This window comes from Phascolarctos cinereus, unplaced genomic scaffold (genome assembly GCF_003287225.1).
Source record: "Phascolarctos cinereus isolate Bilbo 61053 unplaced genomic scaffold, phaCin_HiC Scaffold_3;HRSCAF=262, whole genome shotgun sequence".
Lineage (NCBI taxonomy): Eukaryota > Metazoa > Chordata > Mammalia > Diprotodontia > Phascolarctidae > Phascolarctos > Phascolarctos cinereus.
Genome location: NW_027555736.1, coordinates 234,214,316 through 234,240,648, shown reverse-complemented (window position 1 = coordinate 234,240,648; position 26,333 = coordinate 234,214,316). Strand labels below are relative to the sequence as shown.

Here is a 26,333-nt window from a genome sequence, read left to right as displayed (position 1 = left end):
ATTTGCTTCTGAACTTGCTGTTTGCAGAATACTAGGACCACCAGAGATTGCTCCTCATTCTGGACATGCCATCCCTAAGCACAAGACCCTTCCTCTTTCTACTCTAGATCTATGAATCATAAATAGTACTTCCCAGATGTTTGGAGGGCTTTTTTTTGGGGGGGGTAGGGGAGGTGTTACAGTGGAGGGAGAGAGGGAATAAGAAGAACTTGCTCTACTCTCTCCTACTTCATCATCTTGGCTCTGTCTCCCCTTCACTTAGAAACAGCTCAATTCTCAGAACAAAGGAATAAGATTTAGTAAGAGGAACAGGAAGAATGGTTCATAGATCTATAATGGACGTCAAAGGTCATCTTGTACAACCCCTTCACTTTACAGACGAGGAAACTGAGAGTCAGGGAAGTTAAATAACTTGCTCAAAATCTCACAGGTATTATCAGGTGGGATTTGAACCCAGGTCCTGCAACTCCAGAACCAGTGATCTTTTCATTTTTCTTTCCACCTGGTTAACATTTCAGGGATAATTTAGCAGAGCAGGAAACTGTTCCAAGGCCTCCAGGAATTCACTGAATCCACAGTCCAAGGAAACTCAAGCAACCAGACTTCCTTGTTTCTCTAATGCCCATAAACCAGGTGTTCTGGAAATCCTTAATAGACAAAATCCCAGGTGCTGAAAGCAGAGCCCAGAGGCCTACTAATGTAATGCTGATAATCCTGTACTGCCTATCCCTCATCCTCAACTGAAAACTTGCCTTGCCTGTAATAAAAAGGGAGGCAGGATGTCAGCAAGACAGGGGATTCCAATGGTGACAAACAGAATAAAAACTCAGAGCAAGATTAAAAAGGAATGGGTACAAGACCAGTGCACTGTAAATGACAAAATGACAATACTGTGTGCAACATCTTTCACCTCTACCCTGAACTAACATCTATACTTTGCCAACTTATTTACATTATTCACTCTAACCTGAATTCCTTGCTCCTAATTGGCTAAACCCTACCCATTACTCAAGCAATAGGAATTAAAATCAAAGCATAGCTTAAATCTTTTCTTATAGCTTTCCTCAATCCACCTCGGTTGGAAATGATCTCTCCCTCCCCTGAACTCTTTACCATTTATTGTCTCTACTCACATACTTCAAGTGGATCTATGAATCATAAGTAGTACTGAGTGACAGAGCTATAAGTTGTTATACCTGTTCTTGCAGTCTGTACAAATTTAGACCCCTCTATAGTGGACCTGGGACTTTAACTATTTTATATTATTAGTTATAGCTTAATGTGTATCTTATCTTCTCAGCTAGACTGTAAGCTTCTTGATGGCAAATACCATCTTAATACTTTAGAGCCCCCATAGTGTTAGGTAGGTCTTCAAAAACTCTCCCTAATTAAAAAAAAACTCTCCCTAATTGATTGACAATGGTTATTAGATCATCTGAATGTCTATGTATCAGAGTTAGACTTCATTTTACAGGGTCACAGAATTAAAGGGTTAGTGCTGAAAGATATTTGGTCCAACTCCATTTTACAGATGAGGAAACTGAGACTCAAGGTAAAGTGACACCCTCATCTAGGAAGCAGTATGGAGTACAGACAATATGTGGCCCCAGGTCCAAGCCCAGTGAGCTTTCCAGTGTACCACAAGAGAACCTCTTTAAAGTACTCATACAATCTTCAAATCTAGATTCAAACAATGTGAGGGGTGGGTGGGGCCTTAAAATCACCTACTCATCCTTTTATTTGTATAGAAGATTAAATTAAAGCCCATGGGATAAATGGCTTACTACCACAGCAAGCTGATGATAGAGCTGGTAATGAAACCCAAGTTTCCTGATTTTTCTCTTTAGAAATTCTACCACATCATATTTCCACCACATGATGTCCCAATGTTGACTGCAATAGTATGCACAAAATTAGCAGTATAAAAGCTGTTCACTCACCACTTATCAATCAAAGATATAAACGTGCCTTTTGGATTTATTTTAAATGTTTTACATTAAATGAAATACAACAACAATTATTACATATCATTAAGACAACAGCACACACAAAGTACTTTAAGAACAGTGAACCAAAACCAAAAGAATGGTCATCAGTTCTGTTGTAATAGAAAGTAAATTAAGTGCCACTTTATCATGTAAACCAAAACAAAATAAAACCCTGTTGCTAGAAAGATACATACAAAGAGGTGAAATACGTAACAAATACATTTAAATAATCCGATCCACAGCCACATCAATCTCCTTATAACTTAAAGTATTAGTACTCTACATCTACAAAGTTTCAGAATCCCGTAAAAATGAAAGTCATCTTGGGTTAAAATACAGCACATCTTGTAAGGCAAAAATATAGGCATTATCATCCAGTTCTTTAATTTAACTTCACTAGAAATTTAAGGCAAACTTGGAACTTTTTGCTTAGTGTTTTAAACAATGAATGGAGCTTACAAATGTTAACCTGACAAAAGTTACAATAAATTACCTACAGTTAAATGTTACATGTAATAAAAAAGACATGTTCAACATGATTTTTCTCTCTGTAGAGATGTAAACTGGATTTTAATTTGTTTCTAAAATCATACCAGTCAAAATGTGTAAACCTATTAAATCTCTCACTTATTATAAGATACTACATCTTAATAATGAATCAATGTTGTAAGTGAAAATCGAATGCATTGTCAGCCACAGAATAACCATACTTATTTAAAGTGCTTTTACAAAGAAAAAGAATGGAGTGGTTAAGAATTAGAACTGGATGCTAATTCAACATTGACATCTTATTTGGATATCTTAACTTTCAGACAGAAGACAAATTAACAGAAGTCACAGCCAGTTTATTGAACTTATTATCTGGTTTTTCCTAAAAATGTGCACTTGGGTGAACTAGACAATAACAGCATTTCAAAACCAAAACAGAAAATAAACATGGTACTGTACATACATATGTTATCTCTTCCCTAACCACATAATCAATGTTAGCCACAACCTCATATGCCATTAAAATTTTTTTTACTGTTTTAATTATTTTAATTATTGTACTTTTATTTTTTCTTTTAGAATTAAATTATCCAATTCCAGGCAATTCTGTATCCTAAGACATCCCTATTTTTGTTAACTATGACTTTTTCATACTTATAACATTTAGGCTATGCATTAAAGATTTGCTTACGTTGGTACTCTATCAAATTTGGCAAGTATGCTGCATGATCATTTTAAGATGTTGGAGTAAAGAAAGGTCCCAGAATCACACTTACTTAAACTTTTTTCACATTTCATGTCATGTCCTAGCATTCATATTATATAACAAATTACTTAAGTTTAAAAGAACTATAAGCAAGGACAAACTGCAGTTTTACTATGCATCAATCTACTGTGATATATTGAAAATCACTTAAATTCTATCACCATATCCAAAAGATATTGAATAGTGACTTCCAGGCCTGGTATATAAAATATAATTTGTTTAGTATTAATGGAAACAATTTATATCTAACTTGACTAGCTTATTATTACTGGTTTTCAAAATGATAAATCCTTTCCTACTTTTTTCTTCTCATTTTTAGTTCAACATTTAATTTAAAAAAAAACAAAAAAAACAAAAAACTTTAATCTTTATTATTTCTGCCCCAACAAGTTTAGGTAAATTGGGTACTCACTATCTCTAATGTAAGAAAAATAAGGTCTGAAGGACTAAAGATGTTAAATTCAGCTTTTATTAGAATGATATTTTAGGTACAATTCACCACAAGTATTTTAAGCAATAGATTACATGTTACATGTTTTCCACAGCTTGTCTCAGACCAGATCAACAATCTGGATGCTCATTAGCTACGTGGATAATTTAGAACTTCTGGGAATGTCTGCAGTATGCATAGAATGCTTACGTTCCTTTGGTAACTACAACAGACCTTTGGTGGCTTATTTCCCCATTTTGAGTCAATGTAGAAAATGCTTACATGTAACTTCAAAGGATAATCTCTAATTATGTTTCCAAAGTATGCTAACAAGTATCTTTCATTTGATCTGCTAAATGAGTTAATTCTTTTGGGAGTTGGCATAGCACATAAATAAAATTATTACATAATAAAGCTGATTAGAAAGATTAGTCGATGCTGCACAATCTCCTCTGAATACCCCCATCTTCTAATAAAAGTAAGAAAAATTAATTAGTCATTTAAAAAACAAAGTTCTTTCTAACATGACATATTTAATTAACTATTTGGTTGAAAAAAACCAGAAAGAAACAGACAGTAAATCGAACTTTAAATCAAAAGGAAACTTTTAAATTGCTTTTCATTAAGTAAAATTTGTGCCCATCACAATCGGTGCACTCTTCTTCAATCACCAGCCACTAAAATTAATGATCAAGTACTATTATTGCTCTGTGTCATTTGGTCATTGAAATAAGCAATGCAGAAAATATCTTGCCTGTCAATCTTATTGTTTGTAGCTCCTGTTGTATTCTGAGTTAGCCAAGGGAAAATCACTTGCAAGATTTTGTAGTTTGTGCAAATAACTGTGAAACATGATGCTATGTTTTATGATGCACATTCAGATCCACATCTGGAAGTTTATGGAAGAACAAGGAAAACTGCGGATTGCCTAGTTGTAACTAGTTTTTCAAAGAATGCAATGTATTATACACACACTAAAAATTCACCTATATGTGATATAATTACAGATGGCTTAACAATTGTTTAGAACATTATGGCACTTAAGAATGTAGTATGTGATGAGTTTTTGAGGTAAAAATATACACTGGCTTCAAGAATAACAAAAAGAGGAACAAGAAGATGGAGAAATTAATCTGACAAGGAGAAAGGAGCCAGAGTGACTATAGTACCAAACTTGGTGATGTAAGTACCAACAATCATAATAAATGCAAGTTAAATGTGATTCCTTGCTTAAGACCAACAAACATTTAATAAAAAAACACTATAGTAAATCCAGTTGCTTATTTCAATTAAGTTTTCATCTGGCGATAGCAAACAATGCTGATTTTAAGAAGTTAACAGCCAAAGTAAAATCAAATTTACTGAAGTAAACATATTAGAATTCCAGTTTTTTTCAATAATGTTAAATATTTAATTTTATAGGATATGTATGCAATAATGTATCATTGCCTGTCGCTTTTCACTTGCTATAATTTATTTCCATTTTTAAGGGCAAGGATTATCACAAAAAATGGTTGAACCACTATTCTGAAAAGATAAAAAACAAAACATAAAACTAAGCTGTTTAGATTTTTTAAAGTAACAAAATGTTGCATACATTAGTATTGTTACTGACATTTCTCATAGGCACAAATGAATCAAGCCCAAAAAAATATGAAAAATACTATCTGAATGTCATGCGTTATACATACTGAACTACCTTAAGAACATTGGTAATAGCCTTGTCATAGAACTTACGGTTAGCACCATTTTTATATCTCAACACTTTGAAAAACCAAATATACATTCTTAAAAAATAAAATTATTACAAATATATGAAAAAAATTTACTTGGGCTGGAGTACTTATAACCTCTTTCAAATACTTACATCGAAGCAGTCTGTGAAATCTGCTGAGCTTTAAAAGAAACATGAAACAAATCATATAACTAACTCCCAATCCATGTTCCTCTTAAAGTGAAAAAAAAAACAAACCAAACCAACCAATATAACCTAGTTAGGTAAAAAAAAAAAGTTAATCTAGCATTAACCTGTCCACATAAAAATGGTGTAAAAAAAATTAATTGCTAAATTTTTTTTTAAATGGCCCCAAAATAACATGATAGTTAAAGGTGTAAATATATCAATGAATATTCACCAATTAACCCCAGCCCTACACCCAAGAAGGAAGTATAGCCAACCTACTATGGTAATTGTTATTTACAAACCTTAAGTTACTGAAAAAAGGCAGCCCTTGAGTTAGTTACTTTATTTTAACAAAAAAAATGAAGCACTGGGTTCCAATCTATCATGAAGACATATCTAACAATTATCAACAAAGAGTGCATTCTTACAATACTCAAGCACCTCCTATACTATTCCAGGAAACTGCATGGAGGAAGAGAGAAGAAAAAAATGAAAAATATAGGCTCCCCTCACATGTATGCCTATAAACGTATGGCAAGCTACCATGTACCAAGCCAGTCTCAGGAAAAATGCTCCACTGAATTGGCAAGAGGGCTTCTTTTTTCCCCCCATCTGTTCACATGTAATTAAGAGTAATCAAAACTATTTATCAATTTAAAATACCCAATACAATTTTAAATAAGTCTTCATGCCACTCTGAGTAAAAAGAGAAAAGTATGCAGCTTCTGGGTCTTAGAAAACTGGGCATCTTTTCATGCAGTGCAAGATTCACCATCACATTGTGTCCATGAGTTCACACTTCTCAAAGTGCAGTTAATCCAAAATTACACCGACAGTACATCATGCCAGCAGAATCCAGCCATGTGTTTTCAATAGGGTCATATTTTTGTACAGTGTTCAAATAGGATGACCCTGAGTGACCACCAACCACATAAAGATAGTTATCAATTACTGCAGCACCAACACCTGTAAAAGGTAGGTGAGAAACAAGGGAAATAAATACAAATAAAGTATAAAATAGAAAACATCTCTTATTTTTCAGTTTGCAGAAAAGAATGTTTCCTAAGATTGTTTTTAGCACTTCAGTGATTATAAATGTATATGCATATGTATGTGTATTTGTGTGCGATAAAATTTTATTATCTTCATTTGTTCTTTTAAACTATGGCTTTCCCTAAAATGAATGCTATAAAAACTATTTGTGATCAAACCTCAAGCAGTATATTTCCACTTAATCATTTACTATTTTTATGTTGCTAAAAATAAATTATATTGACAATTTAAATGTTTACCCTAAGATACTGATACAATTTTATTTGAGCATAGAGGCTGATTTGGTTCTTTCAAAGAACCTCCAAGTTCATCCTTTTCTGGACCAGAACCCTATGAAAAGCAATATTTAAATTTTATATGAGTACGATTTAAATGTTTGAAAAGGATATCTTTTAGAAGGAACTCTAAAAGGTTATTTAGTTCAATTACTTTATTTTCCTGACTTTAGTAAAAAAAGAAGGCCAAAGAGGTAAACTATTACTCAAGGTCATACAGTGGTTTTCTGATTCCAAGTGTAGGGGACTCTTTCCAATACACTACTGTTCCATAGTCTATCTCGTGTGTGTGTGTGTGTGTGTGTGTGTGTGTGTGTGTGTGTGTGTGTGTGCGCGCGCGTGTGTTCGTTTGTGCACGCACAAACTTGTATACTTGTAATCTGGGTAGATATCAAAAGAAAAGCTTCCAGAGTGATGTGCAATGTATATGGTTAGTAAGTAATACTAATTATTACCTGTCCTGGGTTCCTTCATTGGTCTGCACAAAGTCCACTGATTTTGATGAGGATCATATCTTTCAATACTTGATAAATGGGAAACACCATTATGTCCACCCACTACAAAAAGGAAGCCTAGCATAACACCAACACCAAAGTTAATCCTTTTATCTGCCATTGATGCGACCATTTCCCAAGAGTCTTTACTTGGATCATAACGTTCCACACTGCAGACATGTAGAAAAAAGAGAGTATTAGTTTCCATAACTCTTTATACCATTCATACCATGCAAAAGCCTATTACAGGTCTAGATTTCAGAACAATAAACAAGTAAAATGAAGAAAGAAAATGGGTTGTATACTGAAATCAACTACACATTCAAAAGATTAGGCAAAAACTGAAAACTAAAGACAAATCAACACGCTGAATAACCTTTAGACTTCTGCCATTAAGAGAGCAGAATGGAAACTGACTCAGCAACTATGGGCTATCTCTATTCAAAAAGGCATGTACTTGAGATCTAACCACAATAGAGTTCTGGTAAAGGAGTGCAAAAAAACAGATATTGTTGAACCATGCTGATTTGTTGCTTTGCCCCAAATTCAATAATTATAATTAGTTCACTGCCCTGATTTCTAAATACTAAAATTAAGGATACCTTTAGGGCACTTGGAAACACCACAGAAGTCTGAGTCAGAGCTGACGGATACACACTTGAGACTACGGACACTAAAAAAAGTCCCTCTAGAATTAGGATAATCTCTAAAATTCAGATGATCCTTAAGCACGTGAGGGCTAAATCTAGGTTGACGTTGGGACTTAACAAGTTGCTTTATATAAATGTCCAAATCAATTCAGACCTTCTTGGAATCTTCCCTAAAGAAAAACCTTTGGGATGTTCTGGATCAGAAAAGGAGCCCTGTATTGTATTTCTGGTCCTGACGAAGAATTTGGGACCTTCTGGAAGTCATCCTAAAGTTCATTATTAGACTAGGTGGCAGAGTATGTCTACTGTTTACAAAAAACATGAGTCAAAACCCACAAGACCATGGGCAAATGCCAATGGGAAACTGCATTCTTTAAGAGTTCTTTTCCTAATTCATAATACACACTATGGTCACTTTGTCAAATTCCTTAGCAACAGTTTTTCAAAGTATGGTGCTGCGTATCTAAGGGCCCAAACTGACTGTCAGCTATTACAATGCATGTTTGATAAACAACAAGGGGAAGAGATTAAGTCCAAAAAAATGCCACTCCAGTGGGGTGATTTTGAAAATGTTTGCACTGTAGATATTTCTTCAAATTCAGTTTCATCAAACAGATCACTCTTCTCGTTTTTCATGCATTTCAGAAGTAAAAACAAATACAGTGCTGATTAGTTAACGTAAATGTAGTCTATATAGTTAATGCATTTCCATGTAATATTTAGGAATCTGGATTAATTCATGATAATGACAAACTATTCATTTGTCTTTTTATTCACTATATGATCTCTTTTGATCAATATACTGTTAAGTTCTTTTTGTGTGCATGTGAGGCAACTGGGGTTAAGTGACTTGCCCAGAGTCACACAGCTAGTGAGTGTCATGTGTCTGAGGCCCTGTGTGAACTCAGGTCCTCCTGACTCCAGAGCCAGTGCTCTATCCAGCGCACTACCTGGCTGCCCCATACTGTTACGTTCTTAGAGAACGAGTACTGTTTTGTTTTTGCCTTTGTATCCTCAACGCCTAGCAAAGTGCCTGACACACGGCAGGTACTTACTAAATGAATATTTCAGAATACGGTAAAGTCCCATTTATTTATATTTATACTTCAGTTTGGATGCAATAGTTCCAAAAGATTAAGACACAGCACATACATAACATAAATTAAAATGTAAGCTTACTATGAATTAGTTTTTCTATTACTTTATTAATCTGAGAAGGAATCAAATATATATCCTTTTACAATCTTTGATCTGAAACTACAGCTTTCTAAATTATGTCCATTTTTCAGGTACCTAAATTTAAAAAGTAAATCCACATAAAATTTACTGCCACTTCTTTAAATACTCCTCCCAGCCTGCAAGGCAGACACCTCACATATGCTGAGAACTCCTGGGTCTTGCCCCCTTTCCTGCAGTTGAACCCTCCTCTCTCCACATATATTATTTCTCTTAAATAAAGTAGGAGTGTAAGGACTGTCTTCTTTACTGTTTAGCATAGTACCTGGTACATCATGAATGTTTAATAAATGACTTTTTATTCATTAAAAAATAATCTACGAATATACAAAAGAAATAAATACCTGTTCATATGAGCAGGGCCATAGCCACCAAGGGCATATATCATTCCATCCAACACAGCAGCAGCAAAACAACTTCTGGTTTTAGACATCGGTGCTACAGGCTGCCATTCTTTAACTTTGGGAATATATTTCTCTACAGACTGCAAATAAGATTGCCCATCATAACCACCTAAGGCATAAAGTTCTCCTGCTAGTACAACCACTCCAAGGGTACTTCGGCTCTCATTCATTCTCTCGAGAGAGGTCCAGGTATTTGTATCAGGATCCCAGCATTCCACTGAATTTTCATGTTTTCTGAAATTGATGCCTTGCCTCATATGAGTTGCAATGCCTCCTACAACATATACTTTCTGGTCTAAAACGCATATTCCAAATTCATAGCGAGGAGTATTAAGGGATGCCAAACCAATCCACGAGTCATTCTGAGGGAAGTACATCTCCACACTGAAGAAGAAGAAACCATCAGTTACATAAACCAAGAATGTAAATGTCCACAACTCAGATTCAGTATTCCATGCACACAGGTTGTCCCTGATGTCCCCCCTAGAATGTACTCTGTCTTCACCTTTGTCTCTTGAGAGTCCCTATTTTTCTTCAAAGCTCAGCTTCTACAATAAGCCTTTCCTGATTCCCCAGATGATAATGCGTCTCACCACCCCTACAAAAACTACCTTATATTTGATATATACATATCTTACATATACTTTTATGTGTATATGTTGTCTCTCTTGATATGTGTCAGGCACTATGATAAATGTTGGCGATACCAAGTCAAAAGTTAAACAATCCTCATCCTTAAGATGCTAATATTCTAATAAGGGAAATATGTACAAATATAGATACATACAAGGTACACATAAAAAAGATACCTAAGAGGGAAAGTCAATAGCAGTTCAGGGAGGAACAGAAAATGCTTCCTGAAGAATATCGTGCTTGAGCTGAGACTTGAAGGAAACAAAGGATTTCAAGAGGCAGAAGTAAGAAGGAAGTGCTATCTATTCTAGACAAAAGAAACAACCAATGCAAAAGCATGAAGACAGTAAATGGAGTATTACATATGAGCAAACAGGCCAGTATGACTCAACTCAACAGTACATGGAGGAATAAGTTTTGAGACTAGAAAGGGAGGAAAGAAGCAAGGCTGTAAAGAGCTTTGAATGTCAAAGTCCATATTTGACCCTAGCAGCAGTAGGGATCCACTGTAGATTACTGAGTGACCCGACAGTAATGCCAAAAATTTTTTTAAAAAAGAGGGCCACTGAAGGATCTAAAAAAAATAAAGAGAACAGAAGGACACTCAAAGACACAGAGGACAGCTTTGAAACTAATACACTGAGGTGGAGCCAAGATGGCGGAGTGAAAGCAGTGACTTGCTTGAGCTCTCCCCTAAACCCCTCCAAATACCTATAAAAAATAGCTCAAAACAAATTCTAAAGCAGCAGAACCCACAAAAAGAGTGAAACAAATTTCCAGCCCAAGACAACCTGGATGATTGATCAGAAAGGTACATCACGCCGGGCTGGGAGCGGAGCACAGCGCAGGTCGCAGTGAACTTGGAGCAGGCCTCAGAGGACTGAATCTCGAGCAGCTGTGGCGGCTTCCAGACTTCTCAACCCAGAAACGCCAAAGACAACTTAGAAGGTCAGTGGGAAAAGTCTGTTTCTGTGGTGCTGAGAGAGGAGCTCGGGGTCTCAGATCCAGTTCCCTGACAGAGAGGCCCTTGTGGGGGGCAGCTGTCTCCTGAGCTTCTGGCCCACAGACTGAGAGGGAATCCAGTGACTGATCACAGAGGGATTGCAGGTATCTCTTTGCCAGTGCTGTGTCAGGAATCTCTTGCTTTGCCCGTGTGTGGATCTGGGTCACAGTTCTGGGGTGAGGAGGAACGCTGGCGTGGTGGAGCTTGTAGTGGCTGTAGAGAGGAACCCCTCCTCACAGTTACAGGACAGAAAGGAGTACTTGTGGTCACTAACAGACCAGAGCCCAAGCCAGGAAAGGAATAAACACCTCACCCCGTATCATACCACCTTAGAAGAACTGAAAATTTACAGGTCCCTATAAGTGTCTCTGAAAACAGCTATACAAACCCCAGAAGCTTGGGACAGTACATTCTCCACATTGGAAGCAGACTCTTACCTTAACAAAGAGTTTAAAACTCAAGTAACTGACTGGGATCATGAGCAAGCAATACAAAAAAAGTCAGACTATATTATCTTACTTTGGTGACAAAGAATATCAAACTATACAACCAGAAGAAGACAACAAAGTCAGAGCTCCTATATCCAAAGCCTCCAAGAAAAATATGAATCAGTCCCAAGCCTTGGAAGAGCTCAAAAGGGATTTTGAGAAGTAAGAGAAGTAGAGGAAAAACTGGGAAGAGAAATGAGAGTGATGCAAGAAAATCATGAAAAACAAGTCAACAGCTTGCTAAAGGAGACCCAAAAAAATACTGAAGAAAATAACACCTTAAAAAATAGCCTAACCCAAATGGCAAAAGAGGTCCAAAAAGCCAATGAGGAGAAGAATGCCCTAAAAAGGAAAATTGGCCAAATGGAAAAGGAAGTCCAAAAGATTACTGAAGAAAATACTTCCTTAAAAATTAGAATAGAGCAATTGGAAGCTAATGACTTTATAAGAAATCAGGACACTATAAAACAAATCCAAAAGAATGAGAAAATAGAAGATAATGTGAAATATCTCATCAGAAAAACAACTGACCTGGAAAACAGATCAAGGAGAAGGAATTTAAAAATTATTGGACTATCTGAAAGCCATGATCAAAAAGAGCCTAGACATCATCTTTCAAGAAATTATCAAAGAAAACTGCCCTGATATATTAGAACCAGAGGGCAAAATAGAAATTGAAAGAATCCACCGATCTCCTCCTGAAAGAGATCCCCAAAGGAAAACTCCTAGAAAACTAATATGTTGAGTTTACTATATACTTAAAAAAATTTGTAATACAATTTGATATAAAATTCTTTGTTCTTTGTATATGAAAATACATATATTTGTTGATGCTTATAAAGCTCAGAATAAAAAAATTATTCAGAAAAAAAGCACGATCATATAAGGAAATCAAGGAATTGGGAAGGGGGGAGGAAGCATGATGGGAGAGTATTTTGGTGAAAGTCAACATATGGAGAAGCAGAAACAATTTCTGTCATCAGAGTGTACTGTAATTGTTTGTCCTTTGTTTTTGAAGTAGATAAATGACAGACATCACACATGACATCTTGACTTGTGTGTGAACTGGATTAAAGAGAGGCAGAGTTGCACAAAGTTATCAGCCTCACTCTCTCTTCCATTGAAGTCCAGTAGCAGGACAAAAGTCAAGACGACTGGTGATGGCCCAGGATGCAGTGGATGACCCTGACTTCTCTGATGCCTGACCAAGCTTAAGCTGCCTTCCTGGCCACTGGAATAAACTGTTCTCATCCATCTCTTCTACTGCATAAAGTCTTCACCTGCTTGGGGTAGACATCCCCCTAGTTCACCAACAGTTTTCAGGCCTGTCAGTTACCCTCAAACTGGTTTTTAACTCATCTGCCAAGACAGTTTGCAAGGGTGTGGATGCTGCATAGCTACAGCTTCTTGGAGCCACAGGTGAGAGTCAGGTGAATCAAGTGGACACCAGCTGTGGCTGAGCGGCCCTGACAAGCCCTCACACCAGAGGTGGTAGTCATCCTGAACACTCCATATACTCATCTAAGTGTACAGACCACTTGAACAGAAAAAAAAGATGAGGAATTCGGGAAATATCACAAATCTGGGGCACAGACATAACACAGTAGTGATTAGGAACTTCAATTATCCAGACAACTGCTGGAATTTTTTCTTTCCCAAAAGCAAACCAAACAATAACTTCTTGATTTGCCTTAGTGACAATTTTATTCTTTAAAAGGTGTAGTAAGCCACATGACAAAATTCTATTCTGGATCTGATTCTATCAACAGGTAAGAAATCCTTTCTGGTGTGCAAATGCAAAGTATCCTGAGAGAAAGTAAACACTCTTAATCACAGTTTGTGACAGAAGAGAGGGAATAAGGGCATAGTCTGACATGCACCTTAGATTTGAAGTTCAGAGGAAAGATAGAATTTTGGTAGAATACTCATGCTACAGGGGAACTCAGCTTATAAGGGATACATGGGAGAAACTTAGGAATGAAATTCTACAGAAGTAAATCCTGAAGAAATAATTCTGATGAAGAGGAAAAATGGAATCTTTCTAAAGGAAATTCATCAAACCAACTGAGATTTTAAAAAGAAATTCATAGCAAGATGGCAGTAAGGCCTGGTAACAGAGGATGAATATGAGCATCATATGGTCATTTAAAAATAGTGTCAAAAGTGCTAAATCTCAGAATGAGCTGAGATTGGCAAGTGAAGCTAAGGACAACCAAAAAAAAAAGCTTTTGTTGGGTTTTTTTAAAGCTATAATGGGGAAAAAAAAAAGAAGGACTAAAGAAGTGAGAAGACTTCTGTCTGGGATGGATGGAACACAAACAAAAGAAAAGAGACAGAGCTGCGCAATTATCATTTTGCAGTGGAAATGACAGAACAAAAATAGCTAACAAGGAGTTGATAGCCAAAAAAAAAAAAAGAGATGAGAAAAGAGCACCTAACAGTCCTTAATGCATTCACAATGACCCAAATGCATATTTCTGGACACCAAAACAAACGGCAGAAGCGTTAACTGAGCCCTTGTCAGTGATATTTGACAAACTCAGGGAACACATAAGGACGAGATAATTCACACCTCTGATGCTTCAGGGCCCCAGTGTCCTTTCCCTTCTTGTGCTGTCCTCATATTGCTCTTCCTGTGTGCAGCATCTTTGTTGGACAGATAGCTCAGCTGGGCTCCTAGTTGATCAGGATTGGCTCTCTTTTTGACACACCCATCACAGAGGTCTCCTGCCTAAAACTCTACCTCGGTCTGTGTCAGGCTCCTTGCTGTGTATGGCTGTTCTACTGAGACATGTCAGCCCTATCCTTTGGCACAGGTGTAAGGGAAAGGACAAAGAGCAATCCCTTCTCAAAGGCTGGGCTCTTCTTCTACAACTGCCTCTGTTCTCTGTTGCCAGAAGTCTCTCCTCCACTGCCTCCTTTAAAGAGTGTCTTGCTTTTTAAAGGGACACTAAGGACATGGACAATCTTTTGCCAGTCAACAGTCAGCTGCCCTTTAATTCCATCAATTTTGTTTAGAAAATTTTTTTCCTGACCTCAAGGTAGCAGAGTACAGGTACTATCTCTGCAATTCATTAAGAACTTAATAACCACATTGTCTTTGTCAATGGTCCCTTATCTTCAGTGACTTCATTAACTAAGATGGGAACAAATGAATTGATTAAGGAGTATGCTGATCGACCATTTCTCTACTACACAGAACAAAATTAAGAACAGAACAGCGATGATTTAAAATGGGACTTGTCAAATTAAGTACTGTATATAATCTGGAGATAGATATTCTTGATAAAGATTAAATAAAGCTAGGAAATTTATTTCCCTAATTTCTAGTTACATTCTAAAAAGAAAGAATGGCTAATATTGACACATCCAAAATTTGTCATTTTCCTTTTCTGTTATATTAGTCAATCTGACAGGTATGGAGTGATACCTCAGAGTTGTTTTAATTTACATTTCTCTAATCAATAGTGACTTAGAGCATTTTTTCATTAGCACAGATAGCTCTGATTTCTTCTTCTGAAAATGCCTGGTCATATTCTTTGACAATTTATTAACTGGAGAATGGCCTGTATTCTTATAGATTTTACTTAGTTCTCTATACATTTGAGAAATGAAGCCTCTATCAGAGAAACCTACTGCAAAAATTTCCCCTCTTCCCAGTTTTCTGCTTTCCTTCTAATCTTGACTGCATTAGGTTTGTTTGTGCAAAAACTTCTTAATTTAATGTAACCAAAAGTATCCATTTTATATCCCATAATGCTCTATATCCACTACTTGGTCATAATTTCTTCCTTTATTCATAGACCTGACAGGTGAACCATTCCATGCTCACCTAATTTGCTTATATCACTTTTTATGAATAAATCATCTACCCATTTTGACCTTATCTTGATATATGTTGTGAGATATTTGTCTACATCTAGTTTCTGCCAAACTGCTTTCCAGTTTTTCCAGGAGTTTTTGTCAAATAGGGAGTTCTTGTCCCAAAAGTTTGGATGCCTGGGTTTATCAAACACTAGATTAACATGGTTATCTACTACTCTGTCTTGTGTACCTAATCTATCCTACTAGTCTACCACTCTATTTCTTAGCCAGTACCATACTGTTTTGATGATTACCACTTTGTAGTATTGTTTGAGAGCTGGTACTGCTAAGCCACCTTCCTTCACATTTTTTTTTTCACTGATCCCCTTGATATTCTTGAACTTTTCTTCTTCCAGATGAATTATTATTTTCACTAGGTCTATTTTTGGTAGCTTGATTGGTATGGCACTGAATAAGTAAATTAATTTGGGTAAAATTATCATTCTTATTATATTGGCTCAGTCTACCTATTAGCAATCAAAGTTTTTCTAATTGTTTAGATCTGACTTCATTTGTGTAAAAAGTGTGTTATAATTGTGTACATTATAGTTCTTGGGTTTGTCTTGGCAAGCAGACTCAAATATTTTATGATACCTATAATTATTTTAAATATAATTTCTTTTTCTAGGTCTTCCTGCTAGACTGTTAGTAACATAAATAAATGCTGATGATTTATGTGAGTTTATTTTATATTCTGCAACTTCACTGAAGTTTTTCAAAGTTTTTCTACTAGTTTTTCAACTAGTCTTTTAGTAGCTTCTGAAGGATTCTCTAATTATACCACTGTATAGTCTTCAAGAGTGATAGTCTTATTACTTCACTCCCCATTCTAATTCCTTCAATTTCTTTTTCTTCTCTTCTTGCTGTAGCTACAATATCTAATACAATATGGTGATAATGGACATCCTTGCTTCACCCCTGATCTTACTGAGAAGGTGTCTAGCTTATCCCCATTACACATAATGCTTGTTGATGGTTTAAAATAGATACTACTCATCATGAGGAAAGCTCCGTTTATTTCTATGCTTCCTATTGTTTTTAATAGGAATGAGTGCTGTATTTGCAGGCTTTTCCTGCATCTACTGAGATCATGTTTTTTGTTGTTTTTGTTACTGATATGGTCAATTGTGCTGATAGTTGTCCTAATGATAAACCAGTTCTGCATTCTTGGTATAAATCCCATTTGGTCACAGTGTATAATCTTCGCAACATATTACTATAATCTCCTTGCTAGTATTTTATTTTAAAATTTTGCATCAATATTCATTCTGGAAATTGGTCTGTAGTTTTGTTTCTCTGTCTCTGTTCTTCCCAGTTTAGAAAAAAAAAAGAGCCAATAGTATGCTTTGATCTACATTCAAACTCCATAGTTCTTCCTCTGGATGTGGATAATATTTTCCATCTTGAGACTTTATGTCTTAGATCCTTGCATTGCTGTGAAGAACCAAGTCATCAAAGTTTGTCATTGCACAGTGTGGCTGTTACTGTGTACAACGTTCTCCTGGTTCTGCTCACTTCACTCAGCATCAGACCATACAAGTCTTTCCACGTTTTTCTGAAGTCCACTTGGTTCATCATTTCTTATAGCACAATAGTATTCTATTACATTCATATACCACAACTTGTTCAGCCATTCCCCAATTGATGGGCATCCCCTCAATTTCTAATTCTTTACCACCAAAGAAAGAGCTGCTATAAATATTTTTGTACATTTGAGTCCTTTTCCCATTTTTATGATCTCTTTGGGATACAGCCCTAGAAGTGCTGTTGCTGGTCAAAGGGCTAACTCTCTTTTTAATAGCTGTTTCTCATGTGTAGGAATCTCTTCCTCCTCAACTCCATCTCCTCATTTCCCTGGCTTCCTTCAAGTCTCAGCTAAAGGCCTACCTTCCAAAGGAAGCCTTTCCTTGTCATTTTAATCTTAGTGCCTTGCTTCTGAGATTACCTCCAATTTATCCTGCATGGTGGTTCATCTTTTTTGGGGGGCAGTGAGTGGGGGTGGTGAGGCAATCAGGGTTAAGTGACTTGCCCAGAGCTACACAGCTGGTGTCAAGTGTCTGAGGCTGGATTTGAACTCAGGTCCTCCTGACTCCAGGACTGGGTGCTCTATCCACTGTGCCACCTAGCTGCCCCATATATCTTGTTTTTACATAGGTGTTTACATGTTGTACCAACCATTAGATTGTCACCATAATAGCTTTGTATTATGGAATTCTTTTTGTCTGCTCCTTCTCCTGGCCTACTTCCTGATTTTGGACTTTGTATTAGAATGGATGAGTCCTACTGATGCCTTCTTGCGGTACTGATTATTGTGTTATTCCATTATCTCAGGGACAGCTCAGCTTGAAGACTTGAAAGCTTTCAGTGCTCTGAAAGTGGTCTAATCCAAGGCAAAGTACGTTCACTGCCCCTTGGGTCTGAGTTGTGCAAATTTCTGACCTAGGAAATTCTACTCATTAGGAGTGACAGAAGTACAGGCTCTGCTTTGGTCTGAGATTCCTTCTCTGATTATTCCCCTGCAGGCTTCAGACTGAGCTAGAAGCTAGAACTGAGATCCCACTCTGCTTCCTATAATATGAACCACACTGTTGCTGCTCCTCTTTCAGTACATAGCCCAGGGTATTCTACTGCTCCCTACTGAGGAATTCCATCCTTGGGTTGAGGACCCCTCAGACTGCCCTAGATTTTTGACTAAGACCTGGGTAGTAGACAATACTGCACCATTCCTATTAGAGTGCTTTGGTACAGGCATAGAACCTTCTTTTGCCCCGTGCCCTATTTCTCCTTGGGCATTGCAATGCTCTGTGGCCCAGCTCCTGACCAGACAGACCCCATCCCACGTATCCACAAACCTGTTTTGTCACTCTATGCCAACTTAGGCCAGAAAAATGACTCACTAAGACTTTTTCTTGGATTTCCCCATCTGTATTTAGTCTGGTAGATTTTCTAAGTATGTCTGGAGGAGTTCTGAGGGAAAATTCACTGGCTGTAGTGCATCCTACTACTCTACTATCTTGGCCCTAACCTCCCTCATGCCCCATTCCTTGCCATAACTTACTTTTGAACACAAAGCACCAACAATTAAGTATTCCCTTCCCTCACCAAATCTCAGATATGAGACGGAACATAACTTGTAGGCTAACCTCAAAAACTGACTTTAGATAATTAAGAATTTATAGTGGAATAAGAAAATCAACTTAAAATATCAATTGTAGTCAATGCTTTGGGAATATTTATATACACCTCTTACCCTAGACATGTGACTAAATTACTCCCTAGCAAAAATCACTAGTGTTACTACCATTTAAGTTAATGTCAGAAGAGTACCATCCAATTTTAGAGAAGCAATTATGCCATTGTAGTAGATTACAACTCAGGAAAACTAGCTAAAGAAGTTGAAGCAGGGAGATCATGCACTGTCAATAGTCTTAGGGATTCATACTGAACAATCCTAGTGTGAGAGTGGTTGTAATATTTGTACAGGGATTTGGGTGATTGCGTTGGTAGGGGAGAAGAGGGTACAAGAAGTCTAGAGAAACTTGTTCCATTTTATCTGTCCAAGAGTTGTAGGAATAAACTGGGGCACAACTTGCTTCTCTGGTCAAAGAGGGAACCAAAGCTTATGACCTAAATTGTTTCAGGGTCTGATAATTACTATATGCTTAAATTTTCTGGGCTTCAATTTTTCTCTATTACTGTAAAAGGCAGTGTAAAGTCAGAAAGGCAAATAAGGAGAAGAGAAAGGAGACTATGAAGAGAATAAATCTACCTAAGAGAAATCTAAGCAAAAGGAAGAAACAGGATGAAAAAAGAAAGATCAAAGAATAAAATAAGTAAACAGGAATTCTGTATAAGAATAAGAAAAAAACCCCAGCATTTGTGAACATAAGTTCCAACATATTTTAAACATTTTGTTGGCTTTTACTTTAAAAAAAAAATTAGGCTTACTGGAAAAAAAAAGGCCCAAGTTCCAAACACTAATACCTTGAAAAAGAAAAAAAGAATGAAATGAAATCCTAATTGTAAAATGAAGTCACATCATTTTCTTTGAAAGAAAAAAAATGTGTGTGTGTGTATGTGTGTGTAATTACACAAAGAAAGTAACAAAGGAAAAAAAAAACAAAAAAGCCCGTGTGTTTTATCTTCTGTCAATCACTTAAATTTTTTTTTTATTTCTGCTTACCTTTCCAAACAAGCAAACAGTCCCGCTTTTCCTCCTACTGCACAAAGTACTTTTGGAGCACAGCGAGGTCGTGTCATTAGGACAGTCTGATGGGAAAGTCTGTGTTCAGGCATAAAGTGGTATTTCAGAGCTTCATTCAATAGATGTTTGCATGTGTGATCATCGCGAATAAGATGATTCGCTTCATATAGCCTCGTAAGAAACTTCACACTCAACAATGGCAATCTGACACAGTGAAGCAGCTGGGCTAAGTATTTCTGACGTTCTTGTACGTCATACTTGATCCAAGCCTCTAGTGCGTAAAAAACAGTCTCTTCAGTAACAACATTAAGACAGTCATTTGAAATAATTTCATCTAAATCTGCATGTGTGAGCTCAAAAAACTCTTCAGTTTGACAGACATCTTCAAAATTCTGGCAAATATACTTATTGGCTGCCAAATAGAGGTCATGACAGCCATATGTCTCTGCAAAACGAGAAATTCCAATGCAATTCCCAGGATCAAGCTGACTTTCGAGAAATGCACAACATTCTTTCAGTACAAGCTTTATTTGGAGTAGATTTGCTGCTGGCAGGAGTGACTCTACCGTGTCCTGGGAAATAAACACAGTCCCTGTATAGGCATATTCCACTATGGCCTGCAGTGCAGCTTCATCAATGCACTGAAACTCAACTTCATTATTTTCTTTTTCAGAAAGGTTTCCAGTGAACATGGCTTTGAAATAAGGGCTGATGCTGGCAAGCACCACTTTATGTGCATGAATCTTAACATCACCAACTCGAAGAATAATGTCACAGAGCTCATGATGTTGACGAAGAAGATTCAGACCCTGCAGAAGCTGTTCAGAATGTAAGAGGGTTAAGTTAGCAAGCATGTAGGTTGGGGGCGTCTGGTCCATCTGTAAAAACAGAAAACATGGACGGTTTTATTTTCCAAAGAAATCTTACCAAATTATCCTCTTTCTAACAGTACAAAGAAAATCAATATTTTCTTTTTTCAAATGCAAGCTTCTCATTTCAAGTACTTCAACAAAATAATTTTAGAGTTGGAAAAGAATTTATAGAACATCTAATCCAGCTCTGATATTGTAAAGAAAATTAAGGCCCAGAGACATTAGGTGATTTGTACAAGATAATATTTGTGTAGGTGGAAACCTAAGGCTAGTTAGAGTTTTTTCCATTGCATTATGGTCCTTCTCTTTCAAATTTCAAATCTAACCTCTTAACACAACTACATTGATGAAATTCAAATGTAAAAGGCCTAATGTAGTGTAGACTGAATACTGAGATCAGAAATGGTAATAATTAACTGTTTTTATTGTAACCTATGGCTTCATTACCAAGGCTATAAACTCATATGGACCAGATTCAATCTTGGAGATTTGCTATACAATCTTTATGACTGCTCATTTTGTACCTATCTATGATTTCCTCCAGGAACATTTCAACATGGCTCCTTTGGGCCCTACCAAGAGTTTTCCTGAGGAGTGCCAGACTTCGGCTCATGGCCAGGTCCTTCAGTTCCTAAGCAAGCACCCAGGCTAATAAAATATCAACTGTAAAACAAATTTTTCTAATCTAACAACAAAAAAAATGCAAAGGACTTAAACCTAAGCCCATAAATATGACAAATTTCTCTCCTCTTTCTTGTTGGTTTCTTACTTGTTGAAAGTGCAGTACTTAAATGATCAAAGGATATGAATATGCAATTTTTAGAAGAAGAAATCAAAGCTAAGTCATGAAAAAATGCTCTAAATCACTACTGATTAGAGAAATGCAAATTAAAACAACTCTGAAGTATCACTTCCCACCTATCAGATTTGCTAATATGACAGAATAGGAAAATGATAAATGTGGGAAAACTGGGACACTAATGCACTGTTGGTGGACTTGTGAACTGATCCAACTATTTTAGAGAGCCATTTGGTCCAAAGGGCTATCAAACTGTGCATATCCTTTGATCCAGCAATAGCACTACTAGGTCTGTATCCCAAAGAGATTTAAAAAAAGGGGAGGGGACCTATTTGTACAAGGAAATTTATAGCAGCTCTTTTTGTGGCGGCAAAGAACTAGAAATTGAGCAGATGCCCATCAACTGGAGAATAGATAAACAAGTTGTGGCATATGATTGTAATGGAATACTACTGTGCTATAAGAAATGACAAGCAGAATACTCTCTGAAAAACCTGGAAAGACTTATATGAACTGACACAGAGTGAAGTGAGCAGAACCAGGAAAACACTGTATGCAATAACACCAATATTGTATGATGAACAACTGTGAATGCCTTAGCTATTCTCAGCAATACAATGATCCAAGACAATTGCAAAGAACTAATGATGAAAAATGCTAACCACCTCCAGAGAACTGACAAAGTCTGAGTACAGACTAAAACATACTATTTTTCCTCTTTCTTCCTTCCTTCTTTTTTTTCTGGGTTCGAGTTTTCTTTCACAAAATGGCTAACATGGAAATGTTTTATATGATTGTAGATATGTAACCTATATCAGATTGCTTACCCGCTCAGGGAGGGAGGGAGAGAATCTGGAACTCAAATTTTTTTAAATCTTAAAAAATTGTTTTTACACATGTAATTGGGGGGAAAAATAAAATATTATTTTTAAAAATGTAATGGGAAAACATTTACCAAAACAAAACAAAACAAAAAAATACAACACTAAAAAAAAGATATAGTACTTGAACCATAAAGTACTACTTTGAGTAGAACTCCACCTCTAAAGGAAAAAGGAATCAGGGTAGCTAGAGAATCAATAAATACCCAATCTGGAAGGCCCTTACCTTCCCAGCTTCCCAGAGCTGCTGTTCTCTACTGATAGGTTTGTGAGAGATGATCTCTCAGAAGTGAAGCCTCCTCAAAGGGTCATTAGTTCTTGTTAATGGTTCTGGTATTGTTGCTTTTGAGTGGTACATGTGTAACCAACACTAAGTGAAGACCCCTCAGAATGCAAGACCCCCTCCCCTAGCCTTCTCCCTCTCCTACTCTTGGATAATGTTAGCAGAAATGCCTGAGACATGGGAGCATCCTATCTCGTCCTCTAGCTGGTGGTATGACCTTGGGTAAAAGACTGCTGAAACCGTGAGGCCCTGAAAAGGGGAATGTGCTAACATAATTTCTATACCTCTTTGTTCTCTCTGTTGCTAGGGTAGTTTTTACACGAATAGATTGTATACCTGAGGCTCAGTCAATGAGCCGATGGGAAGGGGGTTAGGGTGAGCTGCTATGTTGGGTTCTATGTAGTCTTGCCTTGAACAAAGAGCACTTGAACTCTTGGGGCAGCTGAGGCAGCATGGGGGTGCACTTTCTTGAGAAAGTCAATGGAGAGATCTCTCCTTTTGCAAACTTTTGTCAAGACTCTGGTTTTTTTAACTGAGTGAAACAATGTAAACAATGTGAAATCTCTCAGATGGACTGAGTGTAGCAATTTCTTAGACTGTTACAAACTGAAGGTTGGTTACACTAGACTGAATAGGCCTAAGTTTCAGGTTCCTAGTTACATCAGCATTAGGTAACGGCTAATTACTAAAAAGGATAAAATAGCTAGGATTGGTAGTATTATAATGAGATTCCTTGTTTCTGGGGTAGATTTTCACGTTTTAGATTGTAAGGCTGAAATTCCTGTCCAATGGGAATTCAAAGCCAGTGGTGGGTGGGTATGTCCGTGTTAGGGCCATATAACCTTTGTCCTGGCCTTTGTGCCTTGCCTCACTTCGTCCGGACTGCCAGACGAAGCAGACGCCTGCTTCTCGCGAGAACATAATAAATCTTTCACTTTATACCTAGAAAATTTCTGAGTGTTATTTTTGGATAGCTGTAGCACACAGGTTCTACCTTGCCTACCCAGTCCAAGTAACGTAGTATAGCAAAAAGATACGCTCCTACTGTCTTCTTCCTCCAAAGGACCTCTCCAGAACTTCTAGTACTCTCTTCCTCAGGAAGACTCTTCTCTATACTCCTGGATATTTGTTGTGTGTGTGTGTGTGTGTGTGTGTGTGTGTAGATATAGATATAGATCTTTCCACAAGGAATTAAATCTATATCTACACATAACTCCTCTCACCTCTAACCTCGTAGCTCTCTTTTGGAAAATGTTCTTTGTCATTTTAAAGGCTCATCCAGCCCAGATGTATGAACACCATTATCAATGTAGAATAAAATCTTTTTTTCTTTTCTTTAATTCACTTTTAGTTTTTAACAATCACTTCTATAAGCTTTTGAGTTTTAAATTTTCTCCCCATCCCTTCCCTCCTTCCTCCCCGCAATGGCATGCAATCTGATATAGGCTCTACATTCCTATTAAACATATTTTCATGTTAGTCATGTTGTAAGGAAGAATTAGAACCAATAGGAGGAACCACAAGAAAGAGTAAACAAAACAAAATAGAAGGAAAAAAAAGAGTAAATAGTATGCTTCGATCTGCATTCAAACTCTATAGTTCTTTCTCTGGATGTGGATGTAGGACAAATTCTTGATCCTCCTTGCAGGAGCATTTGAAATATTCACATCTTGGTCAAAGGGACACAAAAAAAGAAGGTGTTTCTATTACAGTATGCCTAGGCATATTACAATAATGTTTGGCATTATGTTTGGCAACCTGATACACAGATTTCTTAATCTGATTAAATTTTCTAACTGTTGATATGAACAGGGACAAATATTAGGTTAGAGAATGAGCTTGGCAAATGAGTGGCAAATGAGCTTGATTTAAATTTCTCACAAAATTTTGGAATGTATTATTAAAGGGAAGGTCAGGACATAATTCACTGATCGAGCAAGAACAGATTACTATATTTTTTAAAGGGTAAGTAGATACAATAGTGGTCTATAACATCCTATACTGATGACTTATTGTGGTAAGGAGGTGACCCTAGATAAAGGATCCCCTTCAGAAATACTCAGAATTAAATCTTTGCTTGTAACAAAGAAAAACAGGCAAAATCAAGAAACAGTGACCACATCTGACACTGTATGAAACATTCTGCCCTGTAGTCTCTTGCCTCTCTCTGCCGGAAGGAGAATGAGAAAATAATAGTTTACTCATAAATCTTCCCATTTTCTCTGAATTCCTCACATTTGTCATTTCTTAGATCAGACCAGATCGGATAGAATCATATAATTTCATTGATACAGGGAATTTCTAGTGAGGAAACTTCCTCTACCAACACAGGTCTGCATCTAATTTACAAGGTATAAGCTGTTACTGAGTTATTTGGGACACTAGGAGGTTTAGCAACCTGCTTAATATCACCCAGATAGTGTGGGTCGTTGGCAGGACTTGAACTCAGGCTTTCCTGATTCCAAAGATGGTTCTCTATCTACTATACTATAATGCTTTTCATATCATTTCTTATTGCAAAAAAAATTCCACACAGCTGTTAAGACATTTCCTAATCAATAGGTAACCACTTTGCTAACAGTTCTTTGCTATCACAAAAAACGCAACTATGAATATTTTGGTATATATTAGATCTTTCTGTCTTTCATCTTGTGGAACACACAGTAGTACAATCACAAATTCAAAAGGCATGGAAAATTCAATCACTTTTCTAATACAATTTAAGTTGTTTTTCAGAATGGTTGGATCAATTCACAGCTCTGCCAAAAGTGTACTGGCAAACATGTCTTCCCACAGACCTTTCAACATTGACTGTTTCCATCTTTTGTTATCATATGCCAATTTCCTGGGAGTGAGTTTTTAATTTGTATTTTTCTTATTATTGCTGATTTGCAGCAATCTTTCATTTGGTTGCTGATAAGTTTTTTTTTTTTAACCATTTAGCCACTGGGGAAAGGCACTTGGTGTCTATATATTTGTGTCAATTCCCTATATATACCGGATATCAGACTGTTTTTAATCAGTGGTAACACGCAAAGATTTTCCCCTACTCATCTTCTTACTGAATCTGCAATGATTTTGAGTGCAGAAGGTTTAAATTTCATAACTGAAATCACCAATTTTGACTTTCATCACTGCCTATATCCCGTTTAGTTAGGATGAGTCCCACTGACCATAGTTGTGTACTTCTATTCTTTTCTATATTTTATAAATGATGCAACTTCTTATATTTAGTATTTGTATACATATGAATTATATTATAGATATCATATAAGATGCTTGGCCATCCATTTTTAAAATTTTTTATTACTATTTTTCAATTAAAAAGCATTTATTTTCTCTTGCTCCCTCCAACTGAATGAAACAAAAACAAAACCCTTGTAACAAACATGTAGAATCAAGCTAAACAAACTCCCACATTGACCACGTCCAAAGATGCATTTTTCATCTTGAGTTCATGAACTCTCTGTCAAGAAGTGGGTGGTATGCTTATCTTTGGTCTACTGGAATCCTTGATCATTGATCACAGTTCTAAAATATTTCAAAACTCTTCTTCTTTATAATGCTGTTGTTATATAAATTGCACTCCTGGCTGGGCTCACTTCACTTTGCATCAGT

The 26,333-nt window shown here is 36.6% G+C and overlaps 1 protein-coding gene across 3 annotated transcripts in view; it reads right to left on the bottom strand.

Moving 5' to 3' along the window:
• Positions 1–1,959: 1,959 nt before the first annotated feature.
• Positions 1,960–26,333, bottom strand: part of KLHL28 (kelch like family member 28) — a 45,209-nt gene continuing 20,835 nt past the window's right edge. For 2 of the 3 annotated variants that reach the window (XM_020986424.2, XM_020986425.2), the window contains 4 exons: positions 19,860–20,758; positions 9,629–10,072; positions 7,360–7,568; positions 1,960–6,542 (listed from right to left, as the gene is read on the bottom strand). In XM_020986424.2, the coding sequence (XP_020842083.1) occupies positions 6,379–6,542; positions 7,360–7,568; positions 9,629–10,072; positions 19,860–20,758 (1,716 nt within the window). In that variant the 3' untranslated portion in view covers positions 1,960–6,378. The remainder of the gene's footprint in view (positions 6,543–7,359; positions 7,569–9,628; positions 10,073–19,859; positions 20,759–26,333) is intronic. The other variant, XM_020986426.2, reaches the window with a different exon arrangement.